This window comes from Oncorhynchus kisutch, linkage group LG15 (assembly GCF_002021735.2).
Source record: "Oncorhynchus kisutch isolate 150728-3 linkage group LG15, Okis_V2, whole genome shotgun sequence".
Lineage (NCBI taxonomy): Eukaryota > Metazoa > Chordata > Actinopteri > Salmoniformes > Salmonidae > Oncorhynchus > Oncorhynchus kisutch.
Window position 1 is genome coordinate 10,098,349 of NC_034188.2, and position 25,731 is coordinate 10,124,079.

At 43.8% G+C, this 25,731-nt stretch overlaps 1 protein-coding gene across 1 annotated transcript in view; it reads right to left on the reverse strand.

Annotated features, from left to right (window-relative positions):
• Nucleotides 1-6,251: 6,251 nt before the first annotated feature.
• Nucleotides 6,252-25,731, reverse strand: part of LOC109880546 (copper-transporting ATPase 1-like) — a 55,461-nt gene continuing 35,981 nt past the window's right edge. Inside the window, exons 10-22 of the mRNA XM_031789611.1 lie at nt 23,262-23,495; nt 22,921-23,012; nt 22,591-22,718; nt 22,248-22,402; nt 21,862-21,996; nt 21,051-21,245; nt 20,662-20,844; nt 19,984-20,197; nt 18,024-18,170; nt 16,784-16,926; nt 16,393-16,596; nt 10,702-10,922; nt 6,252-7,570 (exon numbers count right to left, since the gene is read on the reverse strand). Of these exons, the coding sequence (XP_031645471.1) occupies nt 7,297-7,570; nt 10,702-10,922; nt 16,393-16,596; nt 16,784-16,926; nt 18,024-18,170; nt 19,984-20,197; nt 20,662-20,844; nt 21,051-21,245; nt 21,862-21,996; nt 22,248-22,402; nt 22,591-22,718; nt 22,921-23,012; nt 23,262-23,495 (2,325 nt within the window). The 3' untranslated portion in view covers nt 6,252-7,296. The remainder of the gene's footprint in view (nt 7,571-10,701; nt 10,923-16,392; nt 16,597-16,783; nt 16,927-18,023; nt 18,171-19,983; nt 20,198-20,661; nt 20,845-21,050; nt 21,246-21,861; nt 21,997-22,247; nt 22,403-22,590; nt 22,719-22,920; nt 23,013-23,261; nt 23,496-25,731) is intronic.

The following is a 25,731-nucleotide window of genomic DNA, read 5'->3' on the forward strand; positions in this document are numbered from 1 at the left end:
ACAATGGATTCTAATAACTGAATATTTTTCAACCAGTGGACAATGTATATGAGTGTCTCTTTTCCTTAGTCTTTAACTTGATGTATTAAACCCCAAGAAATGCCAAACGAACCTGCCCGAACAAACCTTAATTACAAATAATAATAATAATAATAATACTAATATTATACTGAAGGATATTTATTTTTATTTACCTATCTGCCAAATCAATCTGCTTGAATGTCAATCTAGCCAAAGTGATACAAATCCACTGGAAAGGAATAAGTCATGACAGTTTACTGTAATATAAATGAAATGGGTATTTTTAAGAAAGGGTATTATGAAATACTGTTAATAGTAGTTCATTGTTTTTGTTTTTTTGCGATTAAATTTGGGATGTAATGTCTAGACCTAACTGGATGAAATAAAATAAAAAATTACAATCTCAAAAGGGTTGTGCTGTGTTTTTTATTAATAAAACAAAGACAATTGGTCGCGTACAGATTTGCAGATTTTATCGCAGGTGCAGAAACATAAGCATTTTACTATCTAACACTTTTACTACGGCCTTACCTCCTCATGCCATTTGCATACACAGTATATAGACTCTTTTTTTATTTCTATCATATTATTGACTGTAAGTTTATTTATGTGTAACTCTGTTGTTGTTGTTTGTGTCGCACTGCTTTGCTTTATCTTGGCCAGGTCGCAGTTGTAAATGAGAACTTGTTACAACTGGCCTACCTGGTTAAATAACGGTGTTCTCAACTGGCCTACCTGGTTAAATAAAGGTGTTCTCAACTGGCCTACCTGGTTAAATAAAGGTGAAATACAATTAAATGAATTTAAAAAACTGTGCAGTAACATCTAGCAATACAACCATACACACGTCATCCATACGTTAATATCTAGCAACACAACATTACACACGTCATCCATACGTTAATATCTAGCAACACAACCATACACACGTCATCCATACGTTAATATCTATCTAGCAACACAACCATACACACGTCATCCATACGTTAATATCTAGCAACACAACATTACACACGTCATCCATACGTTAATACCTAACAACACAATAACATTACACACATCATCCATACGTTAATACCTAGCAACACAACCATACACACGTCATCCATACGTTAATATCTAGCAACACAACCATACACACGTCATCCATACGTTAATATCTAGCAACACAACCATACACACGTCATCCATACGTTAATATCTAGCAACACAACATTACACACGTCATCCATACGGTAATATCTAGCAACACAACCATACACACGTCATCCATACGTTAATATCTACCAATACAACATTACACACGTCATCCATACGTTAATATCTAGCAACACAACCATACACACATCATCCATACGTTAATATCTAGCAACACAACCATACACACGTCATCCATACGTTAATATCTATCTAGCAACACAACCATACACACGTCATCCATACGTTAATATCTAGCAACACAACATTACACACGTCATCCATACGTTAATACCTAACAACACAATAACATTACACACATCATCCATACGTTAATACCTAGCAACACAACCATACACGTCATCCATACGTTAATATCTAGCAACACAACCATACACACGTCATCCATACGTTAATATCTAGCAACACAACCATACACACGTCATCCATACGTTAATATCTAGCAACACAACACTACACACGTCATCCATACGTTAATATCTAGCAACACAACCATACACACGTCATCCATACGTTAATATCTAGCAACACAACCATACACACGTCATCCATACGTTAATATCTAGCAACACAACCATACACACGTCATCCATACGTTAATACCTAGCAACACAATAACATTACACACAAGAGTACAACAAATAAAATAAACAGGAAATGAAGAAATATCTTTATAAATGGTGAGAGAGAGAGAGAGAGAGAGAGAGAGAGAGAGAGAGAGAGAGAGAGAGAGAGAGAGAGAGAGAGAGAGAGAGAGAGAGAGAGAGAGAGAGAGTGTGCACAGGCAGTATAGACAGCATATGAACAGAAGAGTTGTGTACTGCAGTAGTTACTTGGGATGAACCTTGAGTAGAATTAAGCAATAAGGCCCGAAGGGTTGTGGTATATGATCAATATACCACGGCTAAGGGCTGTTCTTAGGCACAATGCAGAGTATATATTGGCCTTTTACTACAAACCCCCGAGGTGCCTTATTGCCATTATAAACTGGTTACCAATGTAATTAGAGCATTAAAAATACATGTTTTGTCATATACCACGGCTGTAAGCCAATCAGCATTTAGGGCTCGAACCACCCAGTTTATTATACAGAATATTCACTGAGTGTAGAAAACATTAAGAGCACCTTCCTATTATTGAGTTGCAGCCGTCCCCCCCCCCCCCTCCCTCCTCCTTTGACGTCAGAACTAGCCTCAATTCGTTGGGACATGAACTCTACAGTGTGTCAAGTGTTCCACAGGGATGCTGGCCCATGTTGACTCCAATGCTTCCCACTGTTGTGCCAAGTTGGCTGGATGTCCTTTGAGTGGTGGACCATTCTTGATACACAAAGGAAACTGTTGAGCGTGAAAAACCCAGCAGCATTTCAGTTCTTGGCACAAACGGGTGCGCCTGGCACCTACTACCATACCCCGTTCAAAGGCACTTCAATCTTTTGTCTTGCCCAGTCACCCTCTGAATGGCAGACATACACAATCCATGTCTCAATTGTTTCAAGGCTTAAATAGCTTTCTTTAACCTGTATCCTCCCTTTCATCTGATTGACACTGATTGAAGTGGATTTAACAGGTGACATCAGTAAAGGATCATATGGCCTGGAGATAGAAGCTGTTTATCAGTCTCTCGGTCCCAGCTTTGATGCACCTGTACTGACATCCCCTTCTGGATGGTAGCGGGGTGAACAGGCAGTGGCTCGGGTGGCTGAGGTTCTTGATGATCTTCTTGGCCTTCCTGTGACATCAGGTGTTGTAGATGTCCTGGAGGGCAGGACTGAAGCCTTTACTGGCTTTTCCCCTGGTCAGGTCACATGGCTAATTCCGTCTCCATGTATCAAAATAATCCAATATGAAACAGTCTATAAATATAACCTTTTCCTCAGCTTTAATCTTTGCTCTCATTCAAACCCAGACAGGCAGAACCACTGCTTGCCTACAGCCATCTACTGGTCAAGGTTGGACACAGCAGAGGCCTTTTTCCACCACAGTGGATTTGTACTGCAATAAGAATGTTTTAACCAATTTAAAAAGCTAATCAACTGGGTTTGATGTGCCACTAAAAATAACAAAACAGAAGAACAATGTCAAAGCAGTTTATTCCAGGAAGAATTATACAATTTATAGAAATACAATCACTAATGCCTTCAACACATCCCCCTCCTGGATGGCTTCCACACACCCCCCCCCCCTCCCGGATGTCTTCCACACACACACACACAACCCCCCCTCCTGGATGGCTTCCACACACCCCCCCCCTCCCGGATGTCTTCCACACACACACACACAGCCCCCCCTCCTGGATGGCTTCCACACACACCCCTCCCTCCCGGATGGCTTCCACACACACACACACACACACACACACACACACACAACCCCCCCTCCTGGATGGCTTCCACACACACACCCCTCCCTCCCGGATGGCTATCACAACTCCCCCCCCTCCCGGATGGCTAGATGCTGGTGCTGACTGACACTATGGAGTGTATATAAGAGCACAATGAAACTGGCATCTAATGTGGAGGAACCAGTATGTGTCTACATTGTGTATCATGATTACATCATTCACAATATTCACAGTGAAAGTGCAGCAACTCAGATGAATGAAACACATGACAAGCCACTACTAGTTCAACTAACAAGCAGCCTTCCGGCATGATCAAACATGACCGCAATCTGAATGAAGAAGACTTACAAGCTACTATCCTTCTAGTCTTGCTAGCTTCACATTGGGTGTTTCATAGTGTCTCTAGCAAGTCTTCCTGGTTCCCTCTGAAACCCAGTTGTTACTGACCCAAGTCTTCCTGGTTCCTTCTGAAACCCAGTTGTTACGGACCCAAGTCTTCCTGGTTCCTTCTGAAACCCAGTTGTTACTGACCCAAGTCTTCCTGGTTCCCTCTGAAACCCAGTTGTTACTGACCCAAGTCTTCCTGGTTCCCTCTCAGATCCAGTTGTTACTGACCCAAGTCTTCCTGGTTCCCTCTCAGACCCAGTTGTTACTGACCCAAGTCTTCCTGGTTCCCTCTGAAACCCAGTTGTTACTGACCCAAGTCTTCCTGGTTCCCTCTCAGACCCAGTTGTTACTGACCCAAGTCTTCCTGGTTCCCTCTCAGACCCAGTTGTTACTGACCCAAGTCTTCCTGGTGCCCTCTGAAACCCAATCCAAGTACCCTGAACATCCATCACATAGAAATAACCAAGAGGAAGGAAGGATTGTGTTGCAGGAAATATGCTCCAGACTGCGCCAGGAGAACGGCTCTGCTTTCATGCCAACTTGCAGATTTCTTCATCCTTATATCTTATTTGACCCAAGTTTTCAAAATGTCCCATCACACACACACACACACACGCCAACACACACACACACACGCTGTTACTAATCCAGTCAATTACGGAGTTCAACTGAGATTCCGAATTCCGATTCTTCTTCGTTGCCGTTCTATGAGAAACTCAGTCAATACATGACTGTGGTAAAGCATATTTGTCAATCAACTACACGGGGGGGGGGGGGGCTGACCCGAGATCACAGTCAACTACACAAGTCTCAGAGTCAGAGTGGTGATCTAGGATCAGGGGGGACGGGGACGGGGGACGGACGGGGGGGCAGGGCTGACCCGAGATCACAATCAACTACACAAGTCTCAGAGTCAGAGTGGTGATCTAGGATCAGGAGGGACAGGGGGGGCAGGGCTGACCCGAGATCACAGTCAACTACACAAGTCTCAGAGTCAGAGTGGTGATCTAGGATCAGGAGGGACGGGGGGGCAGGGCTAATTTCAAAGTCCTTATATGAAGTGAAGAGGACAGCCCCATGTTCTTGTTTTTAAAATGGAGTGTTCCCCTGGCTCTCCTGACAACACACAGACTGTCACGCCTTGGTCGTAGTATATTATGTTTGTCTTCATTTATTTGGTCAGGCCAGGGTGTGACATGGGGTTTTGTGGTGCGTTTTTAAAATGGAGTGTTCCCCTGGCTCTCCTGACAACACACAGACTGTCACGCCTTGGTCGTAGTATATTATGTTTGTCTTCATTTATTTGGTCAGGCCAGGGTGTGACATGGGGTTTTGTGGTGCGTTTTTAAAATGGAGTGTTCCCCTGGCAACACACAGACTGTCACGCCTTGGTCGTAGTATATTATGTTTGTCTTCATTTATTTGGTCAGGCCAGGGTGTGACATGGGGTTTTGTGGTGCGTTTTTGTCTTGGGGTTTTGTGGGGTGTCTAGCATAGTCTATGGCTGCCTGAGGCGGTTCTCAATCAGAGTCAGGTGATTCTCGTTGTCTCTGATTGGGAACCATATTTAGGTAGCCTGGGTTTCACTGTGTGTTTGTGGGTGATTGTTCCTGTCTCTGTGTTAGTTGTCACAAGATAGGCTGTATAGGTTTTCACGTTCCGTTTGTTGTTTTGTATTTGTTCGTTTGTTCTTCTTCATTAAAGAACATAAGTAACGACCACGCTGCATTTTGGTCCACTCCTCTTTCAACAGACGAACGCCGTTACACAGACATTATTTACAAAAGATCACACTTGTTAAGTAAGTCTGCCAGTTCAGAGGCATGACCACGTGTTCTCTTGATAAGTGTGTGAATCTCACAAGTTTTTTGTATTCAAGTAATCAAAATGTAACGAATACTTCGGGTTGTCAGGGGAAAATATATGGAGTAAAAAGTACAATATTTTCTTTAGGAATGAAGTGAAGTAAAAGTTGTCCAAAATATAAATAGTAAAGTGCATATACCCCCAAATAACTACTTCAGTAGTACTTTCAAGTATTTTTTACTTAAGTACTTTACACCACTGCTAGATCAGCACTGGTATAGCAGACTGTCAGTGATTGTACAGGCAGGATTTGGACCACTTCAGCATCGTAATCTACCAATCAGTGTCCTTATCACCGTACACATTCAGTACAAAAAAAACCTGGTCCTCCTGCAGACGCCTGCTCAGTGCAGCGTTATCTTTGAAATGTGTTGGACTTTGAGAGAGAGAGAGAGAGAGAGAGAGAGAGTCTACAATTGGCACTTGGAGTAATGTTTACTGGTACACATGGTTCCATAAGTGTTCTGTAGAAAGAGATCCTTAGAGTTTATACTTCATACTGTACATTCTTAAATGATTGCTCACATACAGTATATATTTCCTGATATGAGAAACCAATGTTTACGATGGAAACATTTAGATGACAAATGACATCGGTATGTGCTCAACAACATTCCTTTGTTTTCCAAGGAAAATATGTGAATTGTTTTTACGTTTTTTAAATAAGGCTAACATAAACACTCTTATATAATCATAATATACAACAGCATAATTATTATACTTCTGATCCCTCAGAAGGAAAAAGGCACTCATATTAAGTTCATTTTAACATCGGGCGCCATTTTAGAGTGTCTTTGGACAGATGTCAAAGATAGTCTCTGCTAACCTTCATATTATAAACACATAGAAAAAAAGACAACACATCTTCCTAGCGGCTGACACCTGCATTGTCTCAAACGCCTGAACAAAGAGAGCCAGAGATCCTATAAACCCTAGTGTAAGATCCCTTCACCCTGTAGCCGTTGACAAAAGACAACACATCTTCCTAGCGGCTGACACCTGCATTGTCTCAAACGCCTGAACAAAGAGAGCCAGGGATCCTATAAACCCTAGTGTAAGATCCCTTCACCCTGTAGCCGTTGACAAAAGACAACACATCTTCCTAGCGGCTGACACCTGCATTGTCTCAAACGCCTGAACAAAGAGAGCCAGAGATCCTATAAACCCTAGTGTAAGATCCCTTCACCCTGTAGCCGTTGACAAAATACATTTTGGCATGAAGTCCCCCCAAGCATCCATTAGAGTGCACACTGTCAGTCAGACAGAGGGGGAGGGGCAAGAGAAAGGCTTTTTCAAGTCAAAAGATGCTGCCCTGGGGGCACCTGTATAGCTGGATGGGAAAATTAACCTATGTAACCCACTTAGTTAGCATGGGCTAGCTTTCGCTACCGTAAGTTAGCTTAGCTTAGCCAAGCATATAATGGCTAAACTAAGCTTAAGTTAGCACAGACTAACCTAGGCTCAGACAAACTCCTCCTCGCAGTGGGCCTCCCCCACCAGCAATGAGTATTTGTCGTAGTCGCTGAGGGCCATGCAGTTCAGGGAGTGTTTTGATTGGAGGGAGTTGATGGATGCGCGGAAGAAGTTGACGACACGGTCAAATAGCCTCAACTTGGGGGAGGGGCGGCGCAAATCGCCCATGCCGATGTGGACGCTGACATCTGATAGGCTTGCAGCGTGTCTCTTTTGACTGCCCAAACGAGACTCCAGTAGCTCAGCACTGGGCTTAGTGTAGCTACAAACAGAGAGAGAGGAGAGTTAGTGTAGCTACAAACAGACAGAGGAGAGTTAGTGTAACTACAAACAGACAGAGAGAGGAGAGTTAGTGTAACTACAAACAGACAGAGAGAGGAGAGTTAGTGTAACTACAAACAGAGAGAGAGGAGAGTTAGTGTAACTACAAACAGAGAGAGAGGAGAGTTAGTGTAGCTACAAACAGAGAGAGAGGAGAGTTAGTGTAGCTACAAACAGAGAGAGAGGAGAGTTAGTGTAGCTACAAACAGAGAGAGAGGGGAGTTAGTGTAGCTACAAACAGAGAGAGAGAGGAGAGTTAGTGTAACTACAAACAGAGAGGAGAGTTAGTGTAACTACAAACAGAGAGAGAGAGGAGAGTTAGTGTAACTACAAACAGAGAGAGAGAGGAGAGTTAGTGTAACTACAAACAGAGAGAGAGAGGAGAGTTAGTGTAACTACAAACAGACAGAGAGAGGAGAGTTAGTGTAACTACAAACAGAGAGAGAGAGGAGAGTTAGTGTAACTACAAACAGAGAGAGAGAGGAGAGTTAGTGTAACTACAAACAGAGAGAGAGAGGAGAGTTAGTGTAACTACAAACAGACAGAGAGAGGAGAGTTAGTGTAACTACAAACAGACAGAGAGAGGAGAGTTAGTGTAACTACAAACAGACAGAGAGAGGAGAGTTAGTGTAACTACAAACAGAGAGAGAGGAGAGTTAGTGTAACTACAAACAGAGAGAGGAGAGTTAGTGTAGCTACAAACAGAGAGAGAGGAGAGAGTTAGTGTAACTACAAACAGACAGAGAGGAGAGAGTTAGTGTAACTACAAACAGACAGAGAGAGGAGAGTTAGTGTAACTACAAACAGACAGAGAGAGGAGAGTTAGTGTAACTACAAACAGACAGAGAGAGGAGAGTTAGTGTAACTACAAACAGACAGAGAGAGGAGAGTTAGTGTAACTACAAACAGAGAGAGAGGAGAGTTAGTGTAACTACAAACAGACAGAGAGAGGAGAGTTAGTGTAACTACAAACAGAGAGAGAGAGGAGAGTTAGTGTAACTACAAACAGACAGAGAGAGGAGAGTTAGTGTAACTACAAACAGACAGAGAGAGGAGAGTTAGTGTAACTACAAACAGAGAGAGAGGAGAGTTAGTGTAGCTACAAACAGAGAGAGAGGAGAGTTAGTGTAGCTACAAACAGAGAGAGAGGAGAGTTAGTGTAGCTACAAACAGAGAGAGAGGAGAGTTAGTGTAACTACAAACAGACAGAGAGAGGAGAGTTAGTGTAACTACAAACAGACAGAGAGAGGAGAGTTAGTGTAACTACAAACAGAGAGAGAGAGAGGAGAGTTAGTGTAACTACAAACAGACAGAGAGAGGAGAGTTAGTGTAACTACAAACAGACAGAGAGAGGAGAGTTAGTGTAACTACAAACAGAGAGAGAGAGGAGAGTTAGTGTAGCTACAAACAGAGAGAGAGAGGAGAGTTAGTGTAACTACAAACAGAGAGGAGAGTTAGTGTAACTACAAACAGAGAGGAGAGTTAGTGTAACTACAAACAGAGAGGAGAGTTAGTGTAACTACAAACAGACAGAGAGAGGAGAGTTAGTGTAACTACAAACAGAGAGAGAGAGGAGAGTTAGTGTAACTACAAACAAACAGAGAGAGAGAGGAGAGTTAGTGTAACTACAAACAAACAGAGAGAGAGAGAGGAGAGTTAGTGTAACTACAAACAAACAGAGAGAGAGAGAGGAGAGTTAGTGTAACTACAAACAAACAGAGAGAGAGGAGAGTTAGTGTAACTACAAACAGAGAGAGAGAGGAGAGTTAGTGTAACTACAAACAGAGAGAGAGAGGAGAGTTAGTGTAACTACAAACAGAGAGAGAGAGGAGAGTTAGTGTAACTACAAACAGACAGAGAGAGGAGAGTTAGTGTAACTACAAAGAGACAGAGAGAGGATAGTTAGTGTAACTACAAACAGAGAGAGAGAGGAGAGTTAGTGTAACTACAAACAGAGAGAGAGAGGAGAGTTAGTGTAACTACAAACAGAGAGAGAGAGGAGAGTTAGTGTAACTACAAACAGACAGAGAGGAGAGTTAGTGTAACTACAAACAGACAGAGAGGAGAGTTAGTGTAACTACAAACAGACAGAGAGAGGAGAGTTAGTGTAACTACAAACATACAGAGAGAGGAGAGTTAGTGTAACTACAAACAGACAGAGAGGAGAGTTAGTGTAACTACAAACAGAGAGGAGAGTTAGTGTAACTACAAACAGACAGAGAGAGGAGAGTTAGTGTAACTACAAACAGACAGAGAGAGGAGAGTTAGTGTAACTACAAACAGACAGAGAGAGGAGAGTTACTGTAACTACAAACAGACAGAGAGAGGAGAGTTAGTGTAACTACAAACAGAGAGAGAGGAGAGTTAGTGTAACTACAAACAGAGAGAGAGGAGAGTCAGTGTAACTACAAACAGACAGAGAGAGGAGAGTTAGTGTAACTACAAACAGACAGAGAGAGGAGAGTTAGTGTAACTACAAACAGACAGAGAGAGGAGAGTTAGTGTAACTACAAACAGACAGGAGAGGAGAGTTAGTGTAACTACAAACAGACAGAGAGAGGAGAGTTAGTGTAACTACAAACAGACAGAGAGAGGAGAGTTAGTGTAACTACAAACAGACAGAGAGAGGAGAGTTAGTGTAACTACAAACAGAGAGAGGAGAGTTAGTGTAACTACAAACAGAGAGAGAGAGGAGAGTTAGTGTAACTACAAACAGACAGAGGAGAGTTAGTGTAACTACAAACAGACAGAGAGAGGAGAGTTAGTGTAACTACAAACAGACAGAGAGAGGAGAGTTAGTGTAACTACAAACAGAGAGAGAGAGGAGAGTTAGTGTAACTACAAACAGAGAGAGAGAGGAGAGTTAGTGTAACTACAAACAGAGAGAGGAGAGTTAGTGTAACTACAAACAGACAGAGGAGATTTAGTGTAACTACAAACAGAGAGGAGAGTTAATGAAATTTAGAGTAACTGCAAGTAACCCCCCACCCCCCCCACCCACCCACCCACCCACCCACACACACACGAATACCACAGCTTGATGGTAAACTGGCACCTGGTCTGGTAACTCACTATTTGAGTAGTAGAGAGGACAGCACCACAGAGACAGAGGAGAGGGCCATGGCAGCAGAACCCATCCACGGCTGGAGAACCAGACCAACAGGCATGAACACCCCAGCAGCGATAGGGATCCCCACCAGGTTATAGACCAGAGCAAACACAAAATTGATCCTGATTCTCTTGACGGTCTTCTTGGACAGGTCAATACTCCCCACCACATCCAGCAGGTCATTCTGTGGACAGTGGAGAGAGAGGTAGAGAGAGTGATTGGGGTAGAGAGACAGGGGAAAAGAGAGAGAGAGTGTGATGGGGGAGAAAGAGAGATGGGGAGAGAGAGGTAGAGAGAGTGATTGGGGTAGAAAGACAGGGGAAAAGAGAGAGAGTGTGATGGGGGAGAAAGAGAGATGGGGAGAGAGAGGGAGAAAGAGAGATGGGGAGGGAGAGAGAGAGAAAGAGAAAGAGAGAAAGAGCGAGTGAGTGAGAAAGAGAGAGAGAGATGGGGGAGATGAAAACTTAGTATGTGATAGTGAGCTTTACCATTTCTATATTACTATAACATCTTGCAATTCATAAAAACTAATTTTGGACTGAGGACAGGGAGGCAGACAGAGGACAGGGAGGCAGACAGAGGACAGGGAGGCAGACAGAGGACAGGGAGGCAGACAGACATTAACATGTAAAGATTAGCAGACATAAACTCAGCAAAAAAAGAAACGTCCCTTTTTCAACACCCTGTCTTTCAAAGAAAATTCATAAAAATTCAAATAACTTCACAGATCTTCATTGTAAAGGGTTTAAACATTGTTTCCCATGCTTGTTCAATGAACCATAACCAATTAAATGAACATGCACCTGTGGAACGGTCGTTAAGACACTAACAGCTTACAGACGGTAGGCAGTTAAGGTCACAGTTATGAAAACTTAGGACACTAAAGAGGCCTTTCTACTGGCTCTGAAAAACACAAAAAGAAAGATGCCCAGGGTCCCTGCTCATTTGAGTGAACGTGCCTTAGGCATGCTGCAAGGAGGCATGAGCACTGCGGATGTGGCCAGGGCAATAAATTGCAATGTCCATACTGTGAGACACCTAAGACAGTGCTACAGGGAGACAGGACGGACAGCTGATCGTCCTCGCAGTGGCAGACCATGTGTAACAACACCTGCACAGGATCGGTACATCCGAACATCACACCTGCGGGACAGGTACAGGATGGCAACAACAACTGCCCGAGTTACACCAGGAACGCACAATCCCTCAATCAGTGCTCAGATTGTCCACAATAGGCTGAGAGAGGCTGGACTGAGGGCTTGTAGGCCTGTTGTAAGGCAGGTCCTCACCAGACATCACCGGCTACAACATCGCCTATGGGCACAAACCCACCGTCGCTGGACCAGACAGGACTGGCAAAAAGTGTTCTTCTCTGACGAGTCACGGTTTTGTCTCACCAGGGGTGATGGTCGGATTCGCGTTTATCGTTGAAGGAATGAGCGTTACACCGAGGCCTGTACTCTGGAGCGGTATCGATTTGGAGGTGGAGGGTCAGTCATGGTCTGGGGCGGTGTGTCACAGCATCATCAGACTGAGTTTGCAGGCAATCTCAACGCTGTGCGTTACAGGGAAGACATCCTCCTCCCTCATGTGGTACCCTTCCTGCAGGCTCACCCTGACATGACCCTCCAGCATGACAATGCCACTAGCTATACTGCTCGTTCTGTGCATGACTTCCTGCAAGACAGGAATGTCAGTGTTCTGCCATGGCCAGCGAAGAGCCCGGATCTTAATCCCATTGAGCACGTCTGGGACCTGTTGGATCGGAGTGTGAGGGCTAGGGCCATTCCCCCCAGAAATGTCCAGGAACTTGCAGGTGCCTTGGTGGGAAAGTGGGGTAACATCTCACAGTAAGAACTGGCAAATCTGGTGCAGTCCACGAGGAGGAGATGCACTGCAGTACTTAATGCAGCTGGTGGCCACACCAGATACTGACTGTTACTTTTGATTTTGACCTCCCCCCTTTGTTCAGAGACACATTATTCCATTTCTGTTAGTCACACGTCTGTGGAACTTGTTCCAGTTTATGTCTCAGTTGTTGAATGTTAAATTTGCTGAAAATAAACACAGTTGACAGTGAGAGGACGTTTCTTTATTTGCTGAGTTTATTAACATGTAGAGATTACTGAGACATATTAACATGTAGAGATTACTCAGACATATTAACATGTAGAGATTACTGAGACATATTAACATGTAGAGATTACTCAGACATATTAACATGTAGAGATTACTCAGACATATTAACATGTAGAGATTACTGAGACATATTAACATGTAGAGATTACTGAGACATATTAACATGTAGAGATTACTGAGACATATTAACATGTAGAGATTACTGAGACATTAACATGTAGAGATTACTCAGACATATTAACATGTAGAGATTACTGAGACATATTAACATGTAGAGATTACTGAGACATATTAACATGTAGAGATTACTGAGACATATTAACATGTAGAGATTACTGAGACATATTAACATGTAGAGATTACTGAGACATATTAACATGTAGAGATTACTCAGACATATTAACATGTAGAGATTACTCAGACATATTAACATGTAGAGATTACTCAGACATATTAACATGTAGAGATTACTCAGACATATTAACATGTAGAGATTACTCAGACATATTAACATGTAGAGATTACTCAGACATATTAACATGTAGAGATTAATCAGACATATTAACATGTAGAGATTACTCAGACATATTAACATGTAGAGATTACTCAGACATATTAACATGTAGAGATTACTCAGACATATTAACATGTAGAGATTACTCAGACATATTAACATGTAGAGATTACTCAGACATATTAACATGTAGAGATTACTCAGACATATTAACATGTAGAGATTACTCAGACATATTAACATGTAGAGATTACTCAGACATATTAACATGTAGAGATTACTCAGACATATTAACATGTAGAGATTAATCAGACATATTAACATGTAGAGATTACTCAGACATATTAACATGTAGAGATTACTCAGACATATTAACATGTAGAGATTACTCAGACATATTAACATGTAGAGATTACTCAGACATATTAACATGTAGAGATTACTCAGACATATTAACATGTAGAGATTACTCAGACATATTAACATGTAGAGATTACTCAGACATATTAACATGTAGAGATTACTCAGACATATTAACATGTAGAGATTACTCAGACAAATTAACATGTAGAGATTACTCAGACAAATTAACATGTAGAGACTATTTGACATACCACGGTTTCCGTTAGGAAATGTACCTGACCCATATGCATTGGGTACGGAACCTGATTAGGGCATCCACCCACGGTGTTCAGAATAATTAACCTGATTAGGGCGTCCACCCACAGTGTTCAGAATAATTAACCTGATTAGGGCGTCCACCCCACGGTGCTCAGAATAATTAACCTGATTAGGGCGGCCACCCACGGTGTTCAGAATGACAGAAATCACATTTACATTATGGTAATTCATTTTAACAGAACAATTTGAGGATTGTATTTGAGGATCCAACAGGATGCGTTCCTTCTTACTGAATTCTGACAGGATGCGTTCCTTCTTACTGAATTCTGACAGGATGCGTTCCTTCTTACTGAATTCTGACAGGATGCGTTCCTTCTTACTGAATTCTGACAGGATGCGTTCCTTCTTACTGAATTCTGACAGGATGCGTTCCTTCTTACTGAATTCTGACAGGATGCGTCCTTCTTACTGAATTCTGACAGGATGCGTCCTTCTTACTGAATTCTGACAGGATGCGTCCTTCTTACTGAATTCTGACAGGATGCGTTCCTTCTTACTGAATTCTGACAGGATGCGTCCTTCTTACTGAATTCTGACAGGATGCGTTCCTTCTTACTGAATTCTGACAGGATGCGTCCTTCTTGCTGAATTCTGACAGGATGCGTCCTTCTTACTGAATTCTGACAGGATGCGTTCTTCTTGCTGAATTCTGACAGGATGCGTTCCTTCTTGCTGAATTCTGACAGGATGCGTTCCTTCTTACTGAATTCTGACAGGATGCGTTCCTTCTTACTGAATTCTGACAGGATGCGTTCCTTCTTACTGAATTCTGACAGGATGCGTTCCTTCTTACTGAATTCTGACAGGATGCGTTCCTTCTTACTGAATTCTGACAGGATGCGTTCCTTCTTACTGAATTCTGATGTGCACTTTAAAGATGTTAGAACAACTGTCCTCAGCCAACAAGACGAGTAACAAACAGCTAAATCACTAGCCTGTCAATCTACTATCCCCCATAGTAGAAAAGTGGAAATTTTCTGTTGGTCACCTTGTCGTTCTGTGCTAGAAAGAAATATCCTATTCCAAACAGACTCTGGGACAGTTGTGGGAAGATAGATCCCAAATTCATACAACCAGTAGGCCTTAGGATACATTTGAAAAAAAACCTGTTAAAAATCAACGAGTCTGATGCAACAGATCAGAACGTTTATGTTATTAAAATGTTAATCAACTATTATGTCTTCACATTATAAGCACAGCAATGCACACAAGCGGTTTCATGTGACTAAGAAACCTAGAAAGAAGGGAGGTCTAAGGATGCAACAACTAGCATGGGTTGCTAATATGACTAGGATTGTGCCTTTGGCTACTGGACATTGAAAGAAATTTGATTTGAAAACCAATAGAACACGAGAGAAAAATTCTACTGGCTTCAATAGCATATGGAAGTCTTTATAAAACAATTGCCTCCATGACATATATGGTAGGATTTTGGCTACTTTGAACCAAGGTAAGGTAAGGTAGGGTAAGGTAAGGTAGGGTAAGGTAAGGCAGGGTAAGGTAAGGCAGGGTAAGGTAAGGCAGGGTAAGGTAAGGCAGGGTAAGGTAAGGCAGGGTAAGGTAAGGTAAGGTAGGGTAAGGTAAGGTAAGGTAGGGTAAGGTAGGGTAGGGTAAGGTAAGGTAGGGTAAGGTAAGGTAAGGTAAGGTAAGGTAAGGTAAGGTAAGGTAAGGTAAGGTAAGGTAAGGTAAGGTAAGGTAACAAGGTAAGACATACCGCATAATATGAAGTAAAACATTCAGGTTTCAAACAATTAAGTATATGTTTTCAAAATGTATACTGCCGCCTGCCTACCGTTGTCTATACACTTTAATGTCAAGCGAGCTTCATTTACCAGGTGAGAAATAAACAGGTTTTAACACACATTTGCATTTAGAATTGTTGTGCACTTAATAAAAAGCATGTTTCACTCCAGCATCAACGAACGGGCTGTTTGAGAAGTTGTAGCAGCAGCTCTCACTTCTGACAGATTTCCGCTCATCATGCTGTGATGAATATGATACATAACGACTAACGAAGCTCCAATTTAATTCCACTAAATTATGCAAATGAACCAAAAGACCAATAAGCATGCCAGGTCAAATGTATTTCCATCAATGGCTAAAAAGCATCATTTTGAAATGGGATTTTTTTTTCTCTTGTCCCGGGCAATTAATATTTTATTCATCAGCTATTCATTTTTTATTTCATGTTTTGGGCCAAAAGCCAGCTATTACCGGATAACGGAAAACCTGAGACAGACAGACTTATTAACATGTAGAGATTATCAGACAGACAGGTAAACATCCATCCATAAACCCAGTCTTGCCCTCTTCTCCTCACCCTGATAAGCACCACGTCAGCTGCCTCTATGGCCACGTCAGAGCCAGTTCCTATGGCGATGCCAACGTCTGCCATGGCCAGAGCGGGCGAGTCGTTGACCCCGTCACCCACCATGGCCACCCTCTTCCCTGCCTGCTGCAGCTGCTCTACCATGGCCACCTTGTGGGACGGCAGCACCTCCGCAAACACCTTCCTGATACCCACCTGGAGGAGACATAGAGACAGCTAAATGACAGTTCACAACCTACAATAAAACTACATTTGGGTTCTTTAGCAGATGCCCTTATCCAGAGTGACTTACAAAACAACATTCCTTTTCATCTGTAATGAATGTTCTGGTTTCGTGCATACATTCATAAAAATCCCAAGCCAAGCCAGTCCTGTCCCCTACCTGAGCAGCGATGGCCCGTGCTGTCTTGCTGTTGTCTCCAGTCATCAGAATCACCTCCAGACCCATGGCCTGCAGGGTGTGAACCGCTAAACCTGCCTCTGGCTTCACTGTGTCTGCTATGGCTATTATGGCACATAGCAGACCTACACAGAGAGAGAGGGACAGGGAGAGAGAGAGAGAGAGAGAGAGAGAGAGAGAGAGAGAGAGAGAGACGGGAGAGGGAGGGGGAGGTAGGTGACAGAGAGAGAGGGTGGTTATAGACAGATAGACAATGGTTATAGGCAAAGGGTGGTTATAGACTCAGCAACACAATGGATTAAATGTTTGGAAACTCCTAAGGCTACGTTCCAATATCCAGAATCTAAAATGAAGCAATACACTACCGTTCAAGAGTTTGTGGTCAGTTAGAAATGTCCTTGTTTTTGAAAGAAGCAAATTTTTTGTCCATTAAAATAACATCAAATTGATCATAAATACAGTGTAGACATTGTTAATGTTGTAAATGACTATTGTAGCTGGAAACAGCAGATTTTTTATGGAATATCTACATAGGTGTAGATATCTAACCGGAATAGAAAGAGGAGTGGGAGGCCCCAGTGCACAACTGAGCAAGAGGACAAGTACGTTAGAGTGTCTAGTTTGAGAAACAGACGCCTCACAAGTCCTCAACTGGCAGCTTCATTAAATAGTACCCACAAAACACCAGTCTCAGCGTCAACAGTGAAGAGGCAACTCCGGGACGCTGGCCTTCTAGGCAGAGTTGCAAAGAAAAAGCCATATCTCAGACTGGCCAAATTAAATATTAAGATGGGCAAAAGAACAGACACTGGACAGAGGAACTCTGCCTAGAAGGCCAGCATCCCGGAGTGGCATCTTCACTGTTGACGCTGAGACTGGTGTTTTGAGGCCATTTTGATCCTGTAATCGAACCCACAAATGCTGATGCTCCAGATACTCAACTAGTCTAAAGAAGGCCAGTATTATTGCTTCTTTAATCAGAACAACAGTTTTCAGCTGTGCAGAAATATTTGCAAAAGGGTTTTCTAATGATAAATTAGCCTTTTAAAATTATAAACTGGGATTAGCTAACACAATGTGCCATTGGAACACAGGAGTGATGGTTTCTGATAATGGGCCTATGCACGCCTATGTAGATATTCCATTAAAAATCAGCTCTTTCCAGCTACAATAGTCATTTACAACATTAACAATGTCTACACTGTATTTCTGATCAACTCACTGTCGACAGCCACCAGTACAGCAGTGCTTCCTCTGCGTTCATGTTCAGTCATGGTCTCGTCAACATCAGGTCTGATCTGCAGTCCGTTCCTCCTCATCCACTCCCTGTTCCCCATCAACACCACGTAGGATGCTGTCCGCACCAGGGCTAGAGGAACACACAGAGAAGTTACTGGCTCTCTATCAACACCACGTAGGATGCTGTCCGCACCAGGGCTAGAGGAACACACAGAGAGGTTACTGGCTCTCTATCAACACCACGTAGGATGCTGTCCGCACCAGGGCTAGAGGAACACACAGAGAGGTTACTGGCTCTCTATCAACACCACGTAGGATGCTGTCTGCATCAGGGCTATAGAGGAACACACAGAGAGGTTACTGGCTCTCTATCAACACCACGTAGGATGCTGTCTGCACCAGGGCTATAGAGGAACACACAGAGAGGTTACTGGCTCTCTATCAACACCACGTAGGATGCTGTCTGCACCAGGGCTATAGAGGAACACACAGAGAGGTTACTGGCTCTCTATCAACACCACGTAGGATGCTGTCTGCACCAGGGCTATAGAGGAACACACAGAGAGGTTACTGGCTCTCTATCAACACCACGTAGGATGCTGTCTGCACCAGGGCTATAGAGGAACACACAGAGAGGTTACTGGCTCTCTATCAACACCACGTAGGATGCTACCCGCACCAGGGCTATAGAGGAACACACAGAGAGGTTACTGGCTCTCTATCAACACCACGTAGGATGCTGTCCGCACCAGGGCTAGAGGAACACACAGAGGTTACTGGCTCTCTATCAACACCACGTAGGATGCTGTCCGCACCAGGGCTAGAGGAACACACAGAGAGGTTACTGGCTCTCTATCAACACCACGTAGGATGCTGTCTGCACCAGGGCTATAGAGGAACACACAGAGAGGTTACTGGCTCTCTATCAACACCACGTAGGATGCTGTCTGCACCAGGGCTATAGAGGAACACACAGAGAGGTTACTGGCTCTCTATCAACACCACGTAGGATGCTGTCTGCACCAGGGCTATAGAGGAACACACAGAGAGGTTACTGGCTCTCTATCAACACCACGTAGGATGCTGTCTGCACCAGGGCTATAGAGGAACACACAGAGAGGTTACTGGCTCTCTATCAACACCACGTAGGATGCTGTCCGCACCAGGGCTATAGAGGAACACACAGAGAGGTTACTGGCTCTCTATCAACACCACGTAGGATGCTGTCCGCACCAGGGCTATAGAAGAACACACAGAGAGGTTACTGGCTCTATCAACACCACGTAGGATGCTGTCTGCATCAGGGCTATAGAGGAACACACAGAGAGGTTACTGGCTCTCTATCAACACCACGTAGGATGCTGTCTGCACCAGGGCTATAGAGGAACACACAGAGAGGTTACTGGCTCTCTATCAACACCACGTAGGATGCTGTCTGCACCAGGGCTATAGAGGAACACACAGAGAGGTTACTGGCTCTCTATCAACACCACGTAGGATGCTGTCCGCACCAGGGCTATAGAGGAACACACAGAGAGGTTACTGGCTCTCTATCAAGACCACGTAGGATGCTGTCTGCACCAGGGCTATAGAGGAACACACAGAGAGGTTACTGGCTCTCTATCAACACCACGTAGGATGCTGTCTGCACCAGGGCTATAGAGGAACACACAGAGAGGTTACTGGCTCTCTATCAACACCACGTAGGATGCTGTCTGCATCAGGGCTATAGAGGAACAGAAAGGGGAATAGGGGTTAAACTAGAATGTAGGCAGAATGTATAGCATGCATTCAATGCAGTGGAAACAAAGGGGAATCGTTAGGCCTTATGTTGAATAGTAATTGACAATAAGGGGTACCTCAGGGTTGTGTACTTATTCCACTTTAAAACATTTATTTTTTAAATAGCGGTCCTATTTTAGACTACATATCCCAGTACGTACGGAGAGGCTGCGCGTCCATGATGAGGGGGTGTGATCCTGGCCTGGTTCTGCAGTCCCTGATCTGGACCAGAATACTGTTTCCCTGGTTGTTGTCTTCACCTTCCTCCTGATGTTGTCTCAGCAGGGTCTCAGTGTTACTGACCTGGCATCGTATACCACAGCCTGGTACAGCCTGGAACTCAGCACACACACCAAGGGACTCTGTACCCAGCTCCTAATACAGAGACAGAGAGACAAATTAGTACACTCCATCTGGACACGCAGTGACCGATAGGACACAAATATTTTGGGAGGTCTTCCAGACACATGGAATGATCAACTCACAAACCGTCTCCTACCTCTCAGAGGTTCAGGTGGACTCACATGTTTACAGTACTTGGTGATGACATCAGACCCACCTGTTTACAGTACTTGGTGATGGCATCAGACCCACCTGTTTACAGTCATTGGTGATGACATCAGACCCACCTGTTTACAGTACTTGGTGATGACATCAGACCCACCTGTTTACAGTACTTGGTGATGACATCAGACCCACCTGTTTACAGTACTTGGTGATGACATCAGATCCACCTGTTTACAGTACTTGGTGATGACATCAGACCCACCTGTTTACAGTACTTGGTGATGACATCAGACCCACCTGTTTACAGTACTTGGTGATGACATCAGACCCACCTGTTTACAGTACTTGGTAATGGCAGCTCCCAGCGGGTGTTCACTGTGGTTCTCTGCAGTCCCTACGATGGCCAGCAGTCGGGACCGAGGCATCCTGTTCCCCTCCACTACAATCTTCACCTGGATGACTTTAGGAGCTCCGTAGGTGATGGTACCCGTCTTATCAAACACCACTGTCTGGATCTGGAAAATACACCATCATAAGTGTTTATGAAGTGAATCTCAGATCATTTACAACCATACACTCAGTTACTGCAACAGTCACAGTTAAATAGATTCTGATTACAAACATGAGGCACAACATATCAAACCTAACTAATGATTTTTACTATCAACGTGATATTATTAGTGATCGACTATGGTCTGATTGGTAGCATCTTCTCCCCTACCTTGCGTGCCATCTCTAGTGGTTTCCCTCCCTTGATGAGGATACCATTCTGAGCGCCCACCCCCGTGCCCACCATCACAGCTGTCGGGGTTGCCAAGCCCAGAGAGCAGGGGCAGGCGATACACAACACTGTGATGGAGGTCTGGAAGGCAAACTTGATCACAGCTTCTGTCTTTGAGATGCTATTATCATAGCCCTGTAGAGGGAGACAGAGAGACAGTGAAACAGGGGAACAGTCTGGGTTACATTTCAATAGTCTAATGTTGATTTCCTCTCCCTGCTTCCTCCCTTTGATCAGCCTCAACGGTTTAAACAGGAAGTGGACAGGTGACAGCAGATTCCACTCTAGGCCTTTCCCATACTGCGCTCACGAAGAGGAGACAGGATTTACATTTAAATGATGTAAATACCTGATTTAAGTGGAATGATTTAGCTAAATACACCCTCTGTAAAGGTTTTACATAGATATCAGTATAGTATATCAACATAGTAAAGGCTACACATAGATATCTGTATAGTAAAGGCTACACATAGATATCTGTATAGTAAAGGCTACACATAGATATCTGTATAGTAAAGGCTACACATAGATATCTGTATAGTAAAGGCTACACATAGATATCTGTATAGTAAAGGCTACACATAGATATCTGTATAGTAAAGGCTACACATAGATATCTGTATAGTAAAGGCTACACATAGATATCTGTATAGTAAAGGCTACACATAGATATCTGTATAGTAAAGGCTACACATAGATATCTGTATAGTAAAGGCTACACATAGATATCTGTATAGTAAAGGCTACTCACTGGGAAGTATTTCTCCACCAGTGGAAAGTCGACAAAGCCAATGAGGATCCAGGCGAACAGAGTGAGGAGAGAGACCCCAACGATGAACGGGACAAAGTAGCCACTGATCTTATCTGCAAACTGCTGTATGGGAGCCTGCAGCGGAGAGGTCAGAGGTGACAGAGGTCAAATGTTAAAGCACAGGTCAGAGGTCACAGAGGTAAAGCTCTTCCAGCTCAGAACCAGTTAAAAATGTTTGAGGCGAATCCTCCATCATGTGTTGCCCAGGGTCAGTTCTGTAAACATCACATATTGACAAATACCTACATATCTTACCCAACTAAAACTCCAGGAAACAGGAGACCATTTACACAAAACTAGCATATTACCACCACCACCACCCTCACCTTAGATGTCTGAGCCTCCTCCAGTAGTTTAACTATCTGAGACAGGGTTGTGTCCAGGCCTACGTGTGTAGCACTGATGAGCAGAGAGCCGTTCTGGTTGATAGAGCCAGCTATCACTGAGCTGCCTGGCTTCTTAGTCACTGGCATGGCCTCACCTGAGACAAAACACGTCAGAGATGAGACATTAGCCAGGAACACAACATAAATAATACAGTTTCACAGAGAAATAGTAACCGTGCATGAAGAAACAGTCATTTCACAGTAGTGTTAAGGAAATGAGGAAAGGAAGCTTCAGAAGCATCTTCTCCAGTATGGTCAGAGTTGATCCTCCACTGTAACCCACCTGTGATGAGAGACTCGTCAGCCATACTGTATCCCTCGATGACCCTCCCATCTACGGGGAACTTCCCTCCAGGAACCACCCTGACCACGTCTCCTCTCTGGACCAGCTCTACATCTACCTGCTCCTCACTGACACGGACAGAGAGACCCGCATGTAGTCAGGTTTACAATACACTGATTATATGCCATATATAGCCATGTCCAAGTGTCAAAGGGTTTGCTGTTCAATGTCAGCCTGGGCTCCGTTCTGATTAAACATTGAAATGAAACTTAAAAACACTTGAAACAGTAACAAATATCTGCCTTATCCAATTCCTAATGAGTGAAGTACCTGAGTACAGACATGTCTGTGTTGAGAGTGACCACTGTGGCCTCGCTGGCCTGGAGGGACATCAGCTTGGACAGAGCCTCTGACGTCTCACCCTGGAGGAGAGACACAGAGCAGGTTGCAATAGCTATATTAAAGAAAACTTTAGGTATGACACAGACGGATAACTTTGCATTAAAGAGACGTACTCCAGCTACAGAAATAACACCATGCTTTATAGCTACAACTGTACATTACTATAAAGACGTAGAAGCATATATTCTAGAAGATAGAGGTCCAGTACAACTATATGATACTATAAAGACGTAGAAGCATATATTCTAGAAGATATACCGGTCCAGTACCTTGGCGATTTGCTCCAGCCAGCGCCCCAGCGAGATGAAGACAAAGAGCAAGGGGGGCGTGTCAAAGAAGGTGATGGGGTTGACCTTGGCCCTCTCTGTCATGGCAACCATGAGGATGACCACGGAGTAGGTGAAGGCTACGGAGGTGGCCAGCATGACGAGCACGTCCATGTTGGTTGTTTTGTGTTTCAGGGCCTTGTAGGCATGGGTGTAGAAGTTGCGCGCACCAATAAACTACAGAGAGGAACGTTAGAGTAGGAAAAATATTAATTTCAGGTTTGATTTGAAAATGGCTTCCACACTTGGTTCACAAATGGTGATAATTATCTATTTTTACAGGGACAGTAATTAATCAACGTTTCAGTAGAAGTGCCGGTTTTAGCCAGCTGGCTAATTTTCAGCCCCAGTCCCTGGGCAGGTTATTAAAAACTATTACAATACAGACTATCATTGACCAGTCAGCACACGCAGAGCAACATAGGACAAGCAAGACATAGCATGCACACAGAGCAACATAGGACAAGCAAGACGTAGCATGCACACAGAGCAACATAGGACAAGCAAGACGTAGCATGCACACAGAGCAACATAGGACAAGCAAGACGTAGCATTAACACAGAGCAACATCATCCTTGAGATGCTTCTACAGCTTGGAGTCCACCAGTGTTAAATTCAATTAATTGGACATGATTTGGAAAGGCATACACCTGTCTCTATAAGGTCCAACAGTTGACAGTCCATGTCAGAGCAAAAACCAAGCCATGAGGTCGAAGGAGTTGTCCGTAGAGCTCCGAGACAGGATTGTGTTGAGGTACAGATCTGGAGAAGGGTACCAAAATATTTCTGCAGTATTGAAGGTCCCAAGAACACAGCGGCCTCCATCATTCTTAAATGGAAGAACTTTGGCGCCACCAAGACTCCACCTAGAGCTGGCCGCCCAGCAAAACTGAGCAATCAGGAGAGAAGGGCCTTTGTCAGGGAGGTGACCAAGGACCCAATGGTCACTCTGCAGCACTCCACCAATCAGGCCTTTATAGTAGTGGCCAGACGGAAGCAACTACTCAGTAAAAGGCACATAACAGCCCACATGAAGTTTGGTAAAAGGCACCTAAAGGATTCTCAGATCATGAGAAACAAGATTCTCTGGTCTGATGAAACCAAGATTGAACTCTTTGTCCTGAATGCCAAGTGTCACGTCTAGAGGAAACTAGGCACCGCTCATCACCTGGCCAATACCATTGATGAAATCCGAGCAAGGGTAGCATTCCAGAGGGACATCAGAGACTGTAACGTTCTTTGCTTCACGGAAACATGGCTCACTGGAGAGACGCTATCGGAGTCGGTGCAGCCAGCTGGTTTCTCCACGCATCGCGCCGACAGAAACAAACATCTTTCTGGTAAGAAGAGGGGCGGGGGCGTATGCCTTATGGCTAACGAGACGTGGTGTGGTCACAAAAGCATACAGGAACTCAAGTCCTTCTGTTCACCTGATTTAGAATTCCTCACAATCAAATGTCGACCGCATTATCTACCAAGGGAAATCTCTTTGATTATAATCACAGCCGTATAGATTCCCCCCCTAAGCAGACACATCGATGGCTCTGAACAAACTTTATTTGACTCTTTGCAAACTGGAATCCATACATTCTGAGGCTGCATTCATTGTAAGCTGGGGATTTTAACAAGGCTAATCTGAAGGCTAATCTGAAGACTCCCTAAATTGTATCAGCATATCGATTGCGCAACCAGGGCTGGCAAAACCTTGGATCACTGCTATTCTAACTTCCGAAACGCATATAAGGCCCTGCCCACCCCTCCTTTCGGAAAAGCTGACCACAACTCCATTTTGTTGATCCCTGCCTACAGACAGAAACTAAAACAAGAAGCTCCCACGCTGAGGTCTGTTCAACGCTGGTCCGACCAATCTGATTCCACACTCCAAGACTGCTTCCATCACGTGGACTGGGATATGTTTCGTATTGCATCAGACAACAACATTGACGAATACGCTGATTCGGTGTGAGAGTTCATTAGAACGTGCGTTGAAGATGTCGTTCCCATATCAACGATTAAAACATTCCCAAACCAGAAACCGTGGATTGATGGCAGCATTCGCGTGAAACTGAAAGCGCAAACCACTGCTTTTAATCAGGGCAAGGTGACCGGAAACATGACTGAATACAAACAGTGTAGCTATTCCTTCCGCAAGGCAATCAAACAAGCTAAGCGTCAGTATAGAGACAAAGTAGAATCTCAATTCAATGGCTCAGACACAAGAGGTATGTGGCAGGGTCTACAGTCAATCACGGATTACAAAAAGAAAACCAGCCCCGTCACGGACCAGGATGTCTTGCTCCCAGGCAGACTAAATAACTTTTCTGCCCGCTTTGAGGACAATACAGTGCCACTGACACGGCCTGCAACCAAAACATGCGGCCTCTCCTTCACCGCAGCCGAGGTGAGTAAAACA